The 14,580-nt window shown below is 35.4% G+C and overlaps 1 protein-coding gene and 2 pseudogenes across 1 annotated transcript; 2 read left to right on the top strand and 1 right to left on the bottom strand.

Moving 5' to 3' along the window:
- Window positions 1-360: 360 nt before the first annotated feature.
- Window positions 361-3,232, bottom strand: LOC138927198 (protamine-like). Its single transcript, XM_070282682.1, has 3 exons — window positions 3,079-3,232; window positions 641-1,060; window positions 361-581 (listed from the first exon to the last, which is right to left on the bottom strand). The coding sequence occupies exons 2-3, from the start codon at window positions 989-991 to the stop codon at window positions 507-509; spliced, it is 426 nt and encodes a 141-aa protein (XP_070138783.1). The 5' UTR covers window positions 992-1,060; window positions 3,079-3,232; the 3' UTR covers window positions 361-506.
- A 3,457-nt stretch (window positions 3,233-6,689) lies between these two features.
- LOC122321838 (uncharacterized) lies at window positions 6,690-7,684 on the top strand (annotated as a pseudogene).
- Window positions 7,685-12,212: 4,528 nt separating this feature from the next.
- Window positions 12,213-13,889, top strand: LOC122321839 (uncharacterized; annotated as a pseudogene).
- Window positions 13,890-14,580: the final 691 nt, after the last annotated feature.

Genomic DNA, 14,580 nt, shown 5'->3' on the forward strand with positions numbered 1-14,580 from the left:
TTTTAATTTTTCAAAAACTCTTCAAAATAAATCAACTCACATATAATTCATGCAGAAGTCAGACTGCAAGTAATCAGAACGTAAAGCAAAGCTATAATAACACGACCTTCCATTTTAAAAATAGAATAGAAACTGAAATCTAAAACTAAAAATCTAAAACTAAGACTAGCAGGCGCTTATTAGCAGTTCTCTCTTAAATACAATAGGAACTGAAATTATCTCTGTCCGATTAATAGCATCATAAAGCATGCTCTTGCGAATATTTTGGTTGATCCCCTTTCCTCCCATTATAAAAACTTTATTAGGCCGAAAAAATAATTTATGCTTTATTAATAATATACCATAGACTGTTTTGGAAACCTAAACCTTAATTTTTCAGATCAAAATTAGCCGAGGGCAGAAGACAGGGATTGATTGAAGACGACTTAGATGAGCCACCAATAGCACGTCAAAATTAGCAGGGGCCAGAAGACGGGGATTGATTGAAGAAGACTTAGATGAGCCACCTAATATTTCTCGCATTTTTCAGGATTGCACACTTTGCGTCTTTTATGTCTTTCACTAGTTGTAACTTTGCAAGCCTGCGGGATTTCAGAAGATTAGTTACAGGATAGTAAATAACATAATGCAAAAAACTCACCATGCGCCGGTATATATATTTTTTTTCCTCGGATAAACGGCACCAGGCTCTGGCCGCCCTTCTAATCAGTTCCTGTGGCTTCATGGAACTGTGTTTTTCCCGGTAGGCACGCACGAAGTTAAAGTATCCATTATTCATAATAGGACCGGGCTTGCAGGTTTTCTTAGGTTTTGACTTGCACGTCTTCTTAGGCTTCGAGCACTTCTTCTGTTTCCGGGCACATGTAGGCTTTTTCTTGGCCTTGCAAGACTTCCCTGTCAGCATACCTTCAGTGGAGGGCTCGATCACGGACAGGATGCTCTCGTCAGATCCCACCGAGTTCAAGTAATCGTCGAAGATTCTCTTGTCCATAGTTTAGCGATGATCCGTTAAAGGTAAAAAAGATCCGTATAAAGTCGTATCAAAGCCGTATAAGTTTTTCTGAAAAAAAAGAGTGCGATAGTAGGAATTATCTGCTGAATATCAAAATGAGGGGGCTAGAAATAAGGGATTGCATGCTTTTGCAGCTGCATCATGTTTACAGAGGCAAGTTACTTCAATTAAAAAAAAAAACAAAAATTAAAATGAGCTTATACAAATTAAGAGCCCTTTGCTATGCATTGTTGCATTTTCGAAAAGTTTAAATTTTCTAATTCTCAGGTTACTAAAGCAACATTCAATTAAATCAAAGCTCTGAAAAACCTTTCTGATTAAGCTGCTGACAAAGAGCTAAAATGGAGATAAAAGCCAAACACTGAGCAGTTAAAACTAAGTAGACATCGACCGGCGCAAAAGGCGTCGAGTGATTATCACTAGCAGCCAGAGTAGTTGCCATTTAACACGCACAACGAGCAGCAGCGGCAGCAACAGCAACAACATCCACAATATCAGCAGCAGTTGCAACAATGTTTGAGTAATTGTTTGCCGTTGCAGCAGCAGCAGCAGAAGCATCAACAGCGAAAGCATCAGCAGCAACTGCAGATGCAACAAAATTTGCATGCAAACACAACCCCTCTTCCTGCCACATCGACCCTTTCAGGTCCTGTCGCCTCGATGCTGGCTGCACACGTAACTGAACGGTGGCAACAACTGCAGCAGTAATTGCAACAAACAATTAGCGTCACTTGGATTTATGTTTACGAGCGGCTGCCTCGACATTTTCGGCCACAATGACAGTGCAGCGTCCCCGCTTGCTATCCCCTTTATGGTTGTCATCGGGGAAAAGTTGATCAATCAGGGCGTATAATTTATTTACGATTTCGACGGCAAAAGAAAACTAAGAGCACCGATTAACTACCGACTTTTCTCCGATGGAAACAAAAATCGCGGTATGATTTATCGTCGCCCTTTGCTGGTAACTGCATGTGGCTGCAGCATGTAAATGACACCATTAATAGGCGGAGGCGTGGTAAGGTGGTGCTCGCCTGTCGTCAGGCTGCCCTCAGCATTAGTTTAAGGCTAGATAGGCGGGCAATACCATCCGACATCTAGACAAGCACGCGGCCCGGTCCAAGGGCGTTGCCCAAGGAAGCTTCTAACACTTTCACTCAACATGCTTTGCAACCGTACATTGGCTTTGGCCAACTCGTTAACCCCACAAGATATGTAAACTCACGCGATCCGTACTACGATTGAAAATAAAAAATTTTAATTTATACCGATCCGAATAACGATTGAAAATTTAAATAAAATGTTGATTTATACCGATCTGAACTACGATTGAAAATTTAAATAAAATTTTGATTTATACCGATACAAACAACGATTGAAAATTTAAATAAAATTTAAATTTGTACCGATCCGAACTACGATTGAAAATTTAAATTAAATTTAGATTTATACTTATTTTTTTTTTTAGATGCAAAAATTATTCCTAGTTGAAAGCTGGGATGAATGCCTGGCATCGGCACCAAGACTTTTCACTCTTTACTATTTATTAATAAAATTTCACTCGATAAACCATTTTTTTTTCACTTTTAATTTAGGAACTGCTTTCTCAACGTTTAAAAGTGTACTGAATATAAATTTTGACCGATCAAATCCCAAAGAAAGGATTATTTTTTGGGGGGAACCGTTCATTGGCTTTTGCAAATTCGCTAACCGGACGAGATATGTAAACTCACGCGATCCGTACTACGATTGAAATTTTAAATTAAATTTAGATTTATACCGATTTTTTTTTAGAAGCAAATATTTTTCCCTGCTTGAAGCTGAGATGAATGCCTGGCACCGGCACCAATGTGCTTCAGACTTTTCAGTCTTTACTATTTATTAATAAATAAATTAAAATGCCTGGCACCGGCACCAAGACTTTTCAGTCTTTACTATTTATTAATAAAAATTCACTCGATAAACAATTTTTTTTCACTATTATGTACTGAATATTAATTTACTGAATTTAATTTAATAATTTATAAAGAAAGGAATATTTTTTGGGGGAATTTATTTTTCATACTCACCAGTCGTTGATTTTTATTATTTTTATATATAAAACTTGTCACTGTAATTTAAATATTTTTTTTTTCAAAAAATAATTCAGAGACTATACTTTTAATTTTGCGTCTTGCTTATAGCCGGTTGAAAAATATACTGATACAAATTCCGCCTTATATAGACAGGAATTCGACCTCACAGCCTACTACAAACTAAATTTTTCCCCAAAAAACCAAAAATTGAATATTGACAGATTTGATAGAAAAATGCCAGCCTGTTGGTTTTTTGGAAAACCTGGTCCTGCTCTTTTAAACTTAAGAGTGCTCATGTCTGCGATGGCATGTTTAGTTTCCTCCTAGGCGGCATAAATTATGCGAAACCATTTTTATTCCCTCTACTGCTCGTAGTGGAAACTCTTTGCGGCTTATTAAAATTTCTAGCTAGCGGGCCAACAAACCGATATCTTTTGGTAGCTAAGGGAGGCAATTCATTGGACATGTGTGAGGTTTTCTATTATCTGTAAAATGTTATGATTTATTATGTGTGGGTTCGAGTTGATGTTGCGGCCATAAATTGCGACGCTTTGGAGCCTTTGCCATGGGCCTAACTTTGGCTATGTTTATGCCCTTGCGTTCGCCTGGGCCTTTGCCTCTTATCTTTGGTATGTGCCTTTGCCAGGAGAAGGCAATACTAATTCCTTTTTCCTGGAATTAGTAAATTCCGTTCTTTTGCCGTCTGAAACCATTTTGCGCTGGCTCGACCAAATTCTTTGTTTGCTCCTACAAATTTTATGTTGAAGGCTCCCATAAATGCGTTGGTGATTGCCATCACATCAATAGCTTTCTTTTTCGGTGTCCTTTTCCAGGAGTAATGCGATGCGACGTCGTCATTCAAAATTTTGCGCCATATTATTCTAATAAATTTTGACGGATCGCTTGCCTCTTGCCGGATAATTTCATTTTGAAGTCTGTCGCTGAGCTCAGGCGATTTTTTTAATTCTTCCTCGAGCTTCTCAAACGCCTCGACTGTTTTAAACGGACTTTGCAAAATGGGCGTTTCTTTTTTTGGCGTTATCAACTTGGTGGTCATTGTCAGCTCTGTCAGTTGGCGAGAGTGCATTTTTTTATTATCATCTTCGAGCTTTTCAACTCGATGGGTTAAGTCTGAAAGAAATGAAGTTCATAAGTTATATTTTTTAAAACAAATAAGTTTTTTTAAACAAAGTGAAGCAAACCTTTTAATGTGTTTTTAATTTCGATGGTATTTTTTAAAATTTCTTGCAGCAAATCTGTAAAAGGGAACCATTTCACATACTATATTATTTAAATTTTAATTAACTATCTTACCAGTGTGTTCAAGTCTCGTCGAGTTACTATTGGGTTCCAAACTTCTATGAGAATCATTTAATGGCATATTCTCTTGGTCATCTTAAAAGCAAGAAATGGTAATTATGGATTATAAGTACCATATAATATAATATATATGATACACTTACCATTGAATTTCGAAGTTGTGGGTAATTTATTTGACATGATGTTGTCCTCATCAGTGTCGTACATAAACAGTTCGGTGAATTTATTCATGATGATGAATTACTGCAGCAAAAATAAGTAACCTATTGTTGCTAAGGGATAATATTTTTTTTTCAATTTTTGAAACGCTATGTGTACAATTTTCGTCACTTAACATAAGTGACTGTGAACAAAATAAATGTACCAAACTGGACTTTAATGGCTCGTAAAAAAACTCTTCTAGATTTAATACTTGGTTTGACTGAACAACTAAGCAGTTTGTTCCTTGCTCGATTAATTTTATTTTAAAAATGTGTGATCCCACCATATAAAAATTATTAGGAAAATGTATAGAATAGAAAAGTGTATTTGCCTGAATTGAAATTATATTACCACGCGAATCTTTTTTTAAAATAGAACTGAAAAGTTGTGTTCTCTTTGGACAGTTAACGCTCATTTCAACAATGCGATTATAAATTTGGCTGCTTACGTTTGTTCCGTTTTTAACCATTTGTTTCACTTTATATAAGAAGCTCTCAAATTTAAATGCGCTAAAGGAATCTAATGTATCTCTATATAAAAGAACCTCGTCAGAGAGATGTAGCAAGCAGTGGAAATTATATTTTTAAAAAATGGGACTGTAATGAGTGGTCAATAAATCCACAAAGCTGTAAAGCAGTGCTTTGGCACACGCATTTTTCGTAATACAATATTCTGGACTAAGAAGTATACTAATGCCAACGCTTAACTGCAGAAAATGTTCATAACGTGCCTTTGTCAATACATTTCTAAGTACCACTGGACCGGTGTACAAAAGAAATTGCCGAAATTCAGTCGCTTTCCATCGCTCTAGTTCAGAAGTATTTCTGGGTTTCCTGTTAAACTCTTTTCCCATGCTATTTTTCAATGATAATAAGTTTTCATTGAGAAGGACTATTTTTTCTGTTGTGAGAGAATAGTCTTGACCTTTTTCTTTTAGCCATGCCACCATCAATGTTTTTACAAATGAATGCTCTTATTTGCACTTCAAAATTTTCCGATTTATAAGTAAACCCATTTTGAAATAGTTCTTTCATTTCCGAAACGAAGTCTGAAACAAAGTCATCAACGTTTGGAGGCTTGCTATCACCCACAAAAGCACCCGCAACAAGCACGGGGGAAGTATTGTTCACATTAATTAAAATAGGCCACACTTGCTGCTTTGAACTTTTATATAAAGGTAGTCCATCTACATTGACATTAAGCCTTATGGTTTTTTTTGGAAATGTATTTTTTTCAAAGAAATCTGTTAAGCAATCATTGACACCGTAATGAAAATAACTTCCACTTCCCATCACAACGCTAGGCACTTGCCTTGGAGTTTTTTTAAGGGATCGATAGTCGGCACTTAACTCACAGCCATAGCGACGTAAAATTTTTAAAAGCCCATTAATGGCAGATCCTGAAATAATAAATAATATTGACCACTCAGCTAACTCTTCCTTTAGTTTTGACGAGAATCCGTTTGACTCGCAATCGTCTACTCTTTCGTACTCCTCATCTTCTGCGCCCGAGCTATCGCTGAAATTTACCCTTTCAGCACTTTCTATGGTGAAAACGGGGTCTGAGACAATATTATTTGTCAATAAATCCCCGCTTGCTTCAATGATTGTTTCATTTCGAACGTTGCTGTTGTCAGTTAACGAAGCTATTATTCTATTAGATTGTTTTTCTACGAGTCTTCGTTTGGACATTTTTAACAATTTGTGTAAACTCAAAACAATTATAAATTTTAAAAACGCACGCACCACGTGGAATCGAAAATTTGCACTGACTAACTTGCATAAAAGAAGAACAAAACGCACAAAAAGAAAAGAAAACAAAACGCACGGAAGATTGTACGAGAACCAGATGAAAAATAGAAGAGCAGCAAAGAAAAGCTCCGAAAACGCTCCGTGACGGTGCGACTTTAGGAGCCCTTTTTATTCTTTGCTTCGGAGGGCTCCGAAAACACTCCGAAAAGGTGCTACTTTGGGAGTCTCGTTTCGATCCTTCTTCGGTGAGCTCCGCAATCGCTCCGAAGAAGTGCTACATTGGGACTCCTTTTTCGCTCCATTTTCGGAGCGCTCCGGAAACACACCTTTGCGGTGTGTCGAAAAGAAAAAAATATAAATAAAAAGAATACAAAAAATAAAATAGTTGTGGCTCCTTGAGCGGCTGAGCTCCGACTGATTGAAAAGAAATGCTTGTGCCCCTTATATACCCCACATTTTGGCCAGAAAATCGAATGCAAAGCCTTCTTGGTTTGGAATAAACTTGAAAACGATTAAAAATTGGGCGCGAAAGGCGATAACAATAACCGATAACAACGGAAAACCAACCTACTATGTCTAAAAGCAGGTTGGCATCGCTGGCGACACGCAGGCGTTAGTACCTTTCCGCATGTTTAGTTTTGTTTCTGACACGACACACGATAAATAAGAAAATTATTATTTTTAAGAAAAAGTTGTGAAAAACTACTTTAGCCATGAGTAGTTTAAAGTCCGATTTGAATGAATATTTATTGCTGCAGAGTGATCACAAGAGCTTCAATGTGAAGCTGCCACAGTTGAAGGTCCCAAGTCTGGGACTATTTTCCAAAACACGGAGCCGAAGGCCAATAGCTGGCTAAAGGACACCCAGGACTCCTGTTGTCCCAAACTGGTAGGATTACATTGAGTCCTAAACCCTAAATAATTTATTTATAATCCATTTTCGTTTATATTTCAGTCGCGACTGCAGAGAATTGTGGGTTTTGTGGCCTGTTTGGGAATGGGAGGACTCTGCATATCCCTATCGACTCTATACATTCCCGTTCTTATCTTGAAAGCCCGAAAGTTTTCCTTGCTCTACACCCTGGGCAGTCTCTTCTTTATACTAAGCTTTTGCTTTTTAAAAAAAAATAATTTTAAAAAATTAATGAATAAAAATGAAAAAAACGAATTGAAAACTAAAAAAAAAAATAAGGTGATGAAGGGCAAGATGAACAAGATGAGGTCCCAAAGAAGATCCCGAAGATAAAAAATAAAAAAATTATAAAATAAATAAGAAAATAAATAAAAAGAAAATAAAATAAAAAAAGAAATAAAAAAACAAGATAAAAGTGAAACCGATTGGAAAAAACATTGTTCATTGTTTATAATTTAATTTAAAATAAGAAAATAAATAAATATCAGAGAAGTCGGGCAGCAAAAAGTTTTTTTTTTTTTTTTATATAAAAATATTATTGGGAAAAAATTGTTAAAAATAGTTATCAATGAAATATAGTTTAATTTAAAATAAGAAAATAAATAAATATCAGAGAAGTCGAGAAGTGTTTATAATAACACCACATTATTATTATATAAAATTAATTGTTGAAAGATTAATTTGGAATTAATTGATGACCCTCTTGAGTGCTTTCGCCACCCTGGAGTACAACGGCTATGGGCCAATTGAAGAGAGTGAACCGGTAATTGTTTTATTCAGTTAAATAAATGGTAAAAAAAATAAAAAATATATATAAAAAAAAGAGCAGGGGGTGTCTTAAACGTCGGAGATTGGAAAAGTCCAAAGTCTTTTATTATTTTTAATAAAATGTAAAATTAAAAAATCAACGAATTAAAATGGAAAAAAACGAATTGAAAACTAAACAAAAAATAAGATGATGATGGTCAAGCTCGACGAAATGAAGAACAAAATGAGGAGACCAAGGTCCCGAAGATGTAAAATAAAAAAATTATAAAATATGTAATAAAATAAATAAAAAGCAAAAAAAGGATAAATAAGAGAAGGGGGTGTTTTAAACGTTGGAGATTGGAAAAGACCACAGTCATTTATCATTTTTAATAAAATGTAAAATAAAAAATGGAATAAAATAAAAATAAATATATGTATAAGATGCATATCATCGTCGAGATCATCGTCTCCAGATCACCCATATGGTTGAAAAATAAAAAAAATTAAATATACCCAGCCAACCAGCGGAGTCCGCACGGTGCTCCGTTAGGACTCCCTGTGCGGAGCGCAAAGCCTCCTAGGGACGCTCCTAAAAGTGTCCGTAAGAGCATGTTTTTGGGAGAAAAGTGCCATTTCAAAATATATGAAAACGGTGTGCCCTGCGGACTCCTAGAATGAGTAATTTCGGAGTCCCAGAATGCTCCCTTAGATAAACCGCAGGGACTCCGTGCGGACTCCTTTCTTTGCTTCCAATTATTAAGAAAAGGAGTCCTAAAATCATCCGAAGATAACCTAGGCGGAGTACTTTGGGATTGTGTTTGTGCACCTATTATGCTCCGTAGAGGAGTCCTTCTTTGTGCACCTAAAATACTCCGTAGAGGAGTCCCTACGGTTTCTCAAAATGCTCCCAGTTTATATAGGAATGATAAGTAATTCAATTAGTAATGAACATTTAAACATATTTTTAATTAAACTACATTTTGTTAAATTTTTTTGTTAAGTTTATTTAAATTCCGTTCTTTTGCCGTCTGAAACCATTTTGCGCTGGCTCGACCAAATTCTTTGTTTGCTCCTACAAATTTTATGTTGAAGGCTCCCATAAATGCGTTGGTGATTGCCATCACATCAATAGCTTTCTTTTTCGGTGTCCCTTTCCAGGAGTAATGCGATGCGACGTCGTCATTCAAAATTTTGCGCCATATTATTCTAATAAATTTTGACGGATCGCTTGCCTCTTGCTGGATAATTTCATTTTGAAGTCTGTCGCTTAGCTCAGGCGATTTTTTTAATTCTTCCTCGAGCTTCTCAAACGCCTCGACTGTTTTAAACGGACTTTGCAAAATGGGCATTTCTTTTTTTGGCGTTATCAACTTTTTTGTCATTGTCAGCTCTGTCAGTTGGCGAGAGTGCATTTTTTTATTATCATCTTCGAGCTTTTCAACTCGATGGGTTAAGTCTGAAAGAAATGAAGTTCATAAGTTATATTTTTTAAAACAAATAAGTTTTTTAAACAAAGTAAAGCAAACCTTTTAATGTGTTTTTAATTTCGATGGTATTTTTTAAAATTTCTTGCATCAAATCTGTAAAAGGGAACCATTTCACATACTATATTATTTAAATTTTAATTAACTATCTTACCAGTGTGTTCAAGTCTCGTCGAGTTACTATTGGGTTCCAAACTTCTATGAGAATCATTTAATGGCATATTCTCTTGGTCATCTTAAAAGCAAGAAATGGTAATTATGGATTATAAGTACCATATAATATAATATATATGATACACTTACCATTGAATTTCGATGTTGTGGGTAATTTATTTGACATGATGTTGTCCTCATCAGTGTCGTATATAAACAGTTCGGTGAATTTATTCATGATGATGAATTACTGCAGCAAAAATAAGTAACCTATTGTTGCTAAGGGATATTTTTTTTTCAATTTTTGAAACGCTATGTGTACAATTTTCGTCACTTAACATAAGTGACTGTGAACAAAATAAATGTACCAAACTGGACTTTAATGGCTCGTAAAAAAACTCTTCTAGATTTAATACTTGGTTTGACTGAACAACTAAGCAGTTTGTTCCTTGCTCGATTAATTTTATTTTAAAAATGTGTGATCCCACCATATAAAAATTATTAGGAAAATGTATAGAATAGAAAAGTGTATTTGCCTGAATTGAAATTATATTACCACGCGAATCTTTTTTTAAAATAGAACTGAAAAGTTGTGTTCTCTTTGGACAGTTAACGCTCATTTCAACAATGCGATTATAAATTTGGCTGCTTACGTTTGTTCCGTTTTTAACCATTTGTTTCACTTTATATAAGAAGCTCTCAAATTTAAATGCGCTAAAGGAATCTAATGTATCTCTATATAAAAGAACCTCGTCAGAGAGATGTAGCAAGCAGTGGAAATTATATTTTTAAAAAATGGGACTGTAATGAGTGGTCAATAAATCCACAAAGCTGTAAAGCAGTGCTTTGGCACACGCATTTTTCGTAATACAATATTCTGGACTAAGAAGTATACTAATGCCAACGCTTAACTGCAGAAAATGTTCATAACGTGCCTTTGTCAATACATTTCTAAGTACCACTGGACCGGTGTACAAAAGAAATTGCCGAAATTCAGTCGCTTTCCATCGCTCTAGTTCAGAAGTATTTCTGGGTTTCCTGTTAAACTCTTTTCCCATGCTATTTTTCAATGATAATAAGTTTTCATTGAGAAGGACTATTTTTTCTGTTGTGAGAGAATAGTCTTGACCTTTTTCTTTTAGCCATGCCACCATCAATGTTTTTAGTATACCGAGACAAACTACATGCATATAGTCCAACGCGAATGTGTCAACTATATTTATTGGCAACTCTTCAATTTTTAATGCGCCATTAATCTTGTGATAGTTTGTGTTTTTTTTTTGCTCGAAATTCCTCGTTAGTACGTAACGGCGATATTTCAGGCTTGAAAATAATTCTATTCTTGTAAGCTTCACCCCGCTGGTGACACTTAACGCAACTGAAATAACCGGAATGACCTTTGACACCAAGCATATACGAACGCGCCGGTGCATCACAAATGAATGCTCTTATTTGCACTTCAAAATTTTCCGATTTATAAGTAAACCCATTTTGAAATAGTTCTTTCATTTCCGAAACGAAGTCTGAAACAAAGTCATCAACGTTTGGAGGCTTGCTATCACCCACAAAAGCACCCGCAACAAGCACGGGGGAAGTATTGTTCACATTAATTAAAATAGGCCACACTTGCTGCTTTGAACTTTTATATAAAGGTAGTCCATCTACATTGACATTAAGCCTTATGGTTTTTTTTGGAAATGTATTTTTTTCAAAGAAATCTGTTAAGCAATCATTGACACCGTAATGAAAATAACTTCCACTTCCCATCACAACGCTAGGCACTTGCCTTGGAGTTTTTTTAAGGGATCGATAGTCGGCACTTAACTCACAGCCATAGCGACGTAAAATTTTTAAAAGCCCATTAATGGCAGATCCTGAAATATTAAATAATATTGACCACTCAGCTAACTCTTTCTTTAGTTTTGACGAGAATCCGTTTGACTCGCAATCGTCTACTCTTTCGTACTCCTCATCTTCTGCGCCCGAGCTATCGCTGAAATTTACCCTTTCAGCACTTTCTATGGTGAAAACGGGGTCTGAGACAATATTATTTGTCAATAAATCCCCGCTTGCTTCAATGATTGTTTCATTTCGAACGTTGCTGTTGTCAGTTAACGAAGCTATTATTCTATTAGATTGTTTTTCTACGAGTCTTCGTTTGGACATTTTTAACAATTTGTGTAAACTCAAAACAATTATAAATTTTAAAAACGCACGCACCACGTGGAATCGAAAATTTGCACTGACTAACTTGCATAAAAGAAGAACAAAACGCACAAAAAGAAAAGAAAACAAAACGCACGGAAGATTGTACGAGAACCAGATGAAAAATAGAAGAGCAGCAAAGAAAATCTCCGAAAACGCTCCGTGACGGTGCGACTTTAGGAGCCCTTTTTATTCTTTGCTTCGGAGGGCTCCGAAAACACTCCGAAAAGGTGCTACTTTGGGAGTCTCGTTTCGATCCTTCTTCGGTGAGCTCCGCAATCGCTCCGAAGAAGTGCTACATTGGGACTCCTTTTTCGCTCCATTTTCGGAGCGCTCCGGAAACACACCTTTGCGGTGTGTCGAAAAGAAAAAAATATAAATAAAAAGAATACAAAAAATAAAATAGTTGTGGCTCCTTGAGCGGCTGAGCTCCGACTGATTGAAAAGAAATGCTTGTGCCCCTTATATACCCCACATTTTGGCCAGAAAATCGAATGCAAAGCCTTCTTGGTTTGGAATAAACTTGAAAACGATTAAAAATTGGGCGCGAAAGGCGATAACAATAACCGATAACAACGGAAAACCAACCTACTATGTCTAAAAGCAGGTTGGCATCGCTGGCGACACGCAGGCGTTAGTACCTTTCCGCATGTTTAGTTTTGTTTCTGACACGACACACGATAAATAAGAAAATTATTATTTTTAAGAAAAAGTTGTGAAAAACTACTTTAGCCATGAGTAGTCTAAAGTCCGATTTGGATGAATATTTATTGCTGCAGAGTGATCACAAGAGCTTCAATGTGAAGCTGTCACAGTTGAAGGTCCCAAGTCTGGGACTATTTTCCAAAACACGGAGCCGAAGGCCAATAGCTGGCTAAAGGACACCCAGGACTCCTGTTGTCCCAAACTGGTAGGATTACATTGAGTCCTAAACCCTAAATAATTTATTTATAATCCATTTTCGTTTATATTTCAGTCGCGACTGCAGAGAATTGTGGGTTTTGTGGCCTGTTTGGGAATGGGAGGACTCTGCATATCCCTATCGACTCTATACATTCCCGTTCTTATCTTGAAAGCCCGAAAGTTTTCCTTGCTCTACACCCTGGGCAGTCTCTTCTTTATACTAAGCTTTTGCTTTTTAAAAAAAAATAATTTTAAAAAATTAATGAATAAAAATGAAAAAAACGAATTGAAAACTAAAAAAAAAAATAAGGTGATGAAGGGCAAGATGAACAAGATGAGGTCCCAAAGAAGATCCCGAAGATAAAAAATAAAAAAATTATAAAATAAATAAGAAAATAAATAAAAAGAAAATAAAATAAAAAAAGAAATAAAAAAAACAAGATAAAAGTGAAACCGATTGGAAAAAACATTGTTCATTGTTTATAATTTAATTTAAAATAAGAAAATAAATAAATATCAGAGAAGTCGGGCAGCAAAAAGTTTTTTTTTTTTTTTTTTATATAAAAATATTATTGGGAAAAAATTGTTAAAAATAGTTATCAATGAAATATAGTTTAATTTAAAATAAGAAAATAAATAAATATCAGAGAAGTCGAGAAGTGTTTATAATAACACCACATTATTATTATATAAAATTAATTGTTGAAAGATTAATTTGGAATTAATTGATGACCCTCTTGAGTGCTTTCGCCACCCTGGAGTACAACGGCTATGGGCCAATTGAAGAGAGTGAACCGGTAATTGTTTTATTCAGTTAAATAAATGGTAAAAAAAATAAAAAATATATATAAAAAAAAGAGCAGGGGGTGTCTTAAACGTCGGAGATTGGAAAAGTCCAAAGTCTTTTATTATTTTTAATAAAATGTAAAATTAAAAAATCAACGAATTAAAATGGAAAAAAACGAATTGAAAACTAAACAAAAAATAAGATGATGATGGTCAAGCTCGACGAAATGAAGAACAAAATGAGGAGACCAAGGTCCCGAAGATGTAAAATAAAAAAATTATAAAATATGTAATAAAATAAAAAAAAAAAGCAAAAAAAGGATAAATAAGAGAAGGGGGTGTTTTAAACGTTGGAGATTGGAAAAGACCACAGTCATTTATCATTTTTAATAAAATGTAAAATAAAAAATGGAATAAAATAAAAATAAATATATGTATAAGATGCATATCATCGTCGAGATCATCGTCTCCAGATCACCCATATGGTTGAAAAATAAAAAAAATTAAATATACCCAGCCAACCAGCGGAGTCCGCACGGTGCTCCGTTAGGACTCCCTGTGCGGAGTGCAAAGCCTCCTAGGGACGCTCCTAAAAGTGTCCGTAAGAGCATGTTTTTGGGAGAAAAGTGCCATTTCAAAATATATGAAAACGGTGTGCCCTGCGGACTCCTAGAATGAGTAATTTCGGAGTCCCAGAATGCTCCCTTAGATAAACCGCAGGGACTCCGTGCGGACTCCTTTCTTTGCTTCCAATTATTAAGAAAAGGAGTCCTAAAATCATCCGAAGATAACCTAGGCGGAGTACTTTGGGATTGTGTTTGTGCACCTAAAATGCTCCGTAGAGGAGTCCTTCTTTGTGCACCTAAAATACTCCGTAGAGGAGTCCCTACGGTTTCTCAAAATGCTCCCAGTTTATATAGGAATGATAAGTAATTCAATTAGTAATGAACATTTAAACATATTTTTAATTAAACTACATTTTGTTAAATTTTTTTGTTAAGTTTATTTAAATTCCGTTCTTTTGCCGTCT

Source organism: Drosophila bipectinata, unplaced genomic scaffold, assembly GCF_030179905.1.
Source record: "Drosophila bipectinata strain 14024-0381.07 unplaced genomic scaffold, DbipHiC1v2 scaffold_185, whole genome shotgun sequence".
NCBI lineage: Eukaryota > Metazoa > Arthropoda > Insecta > Diptera > Drosophilidae > Drosophila > Drosophila bipectinata.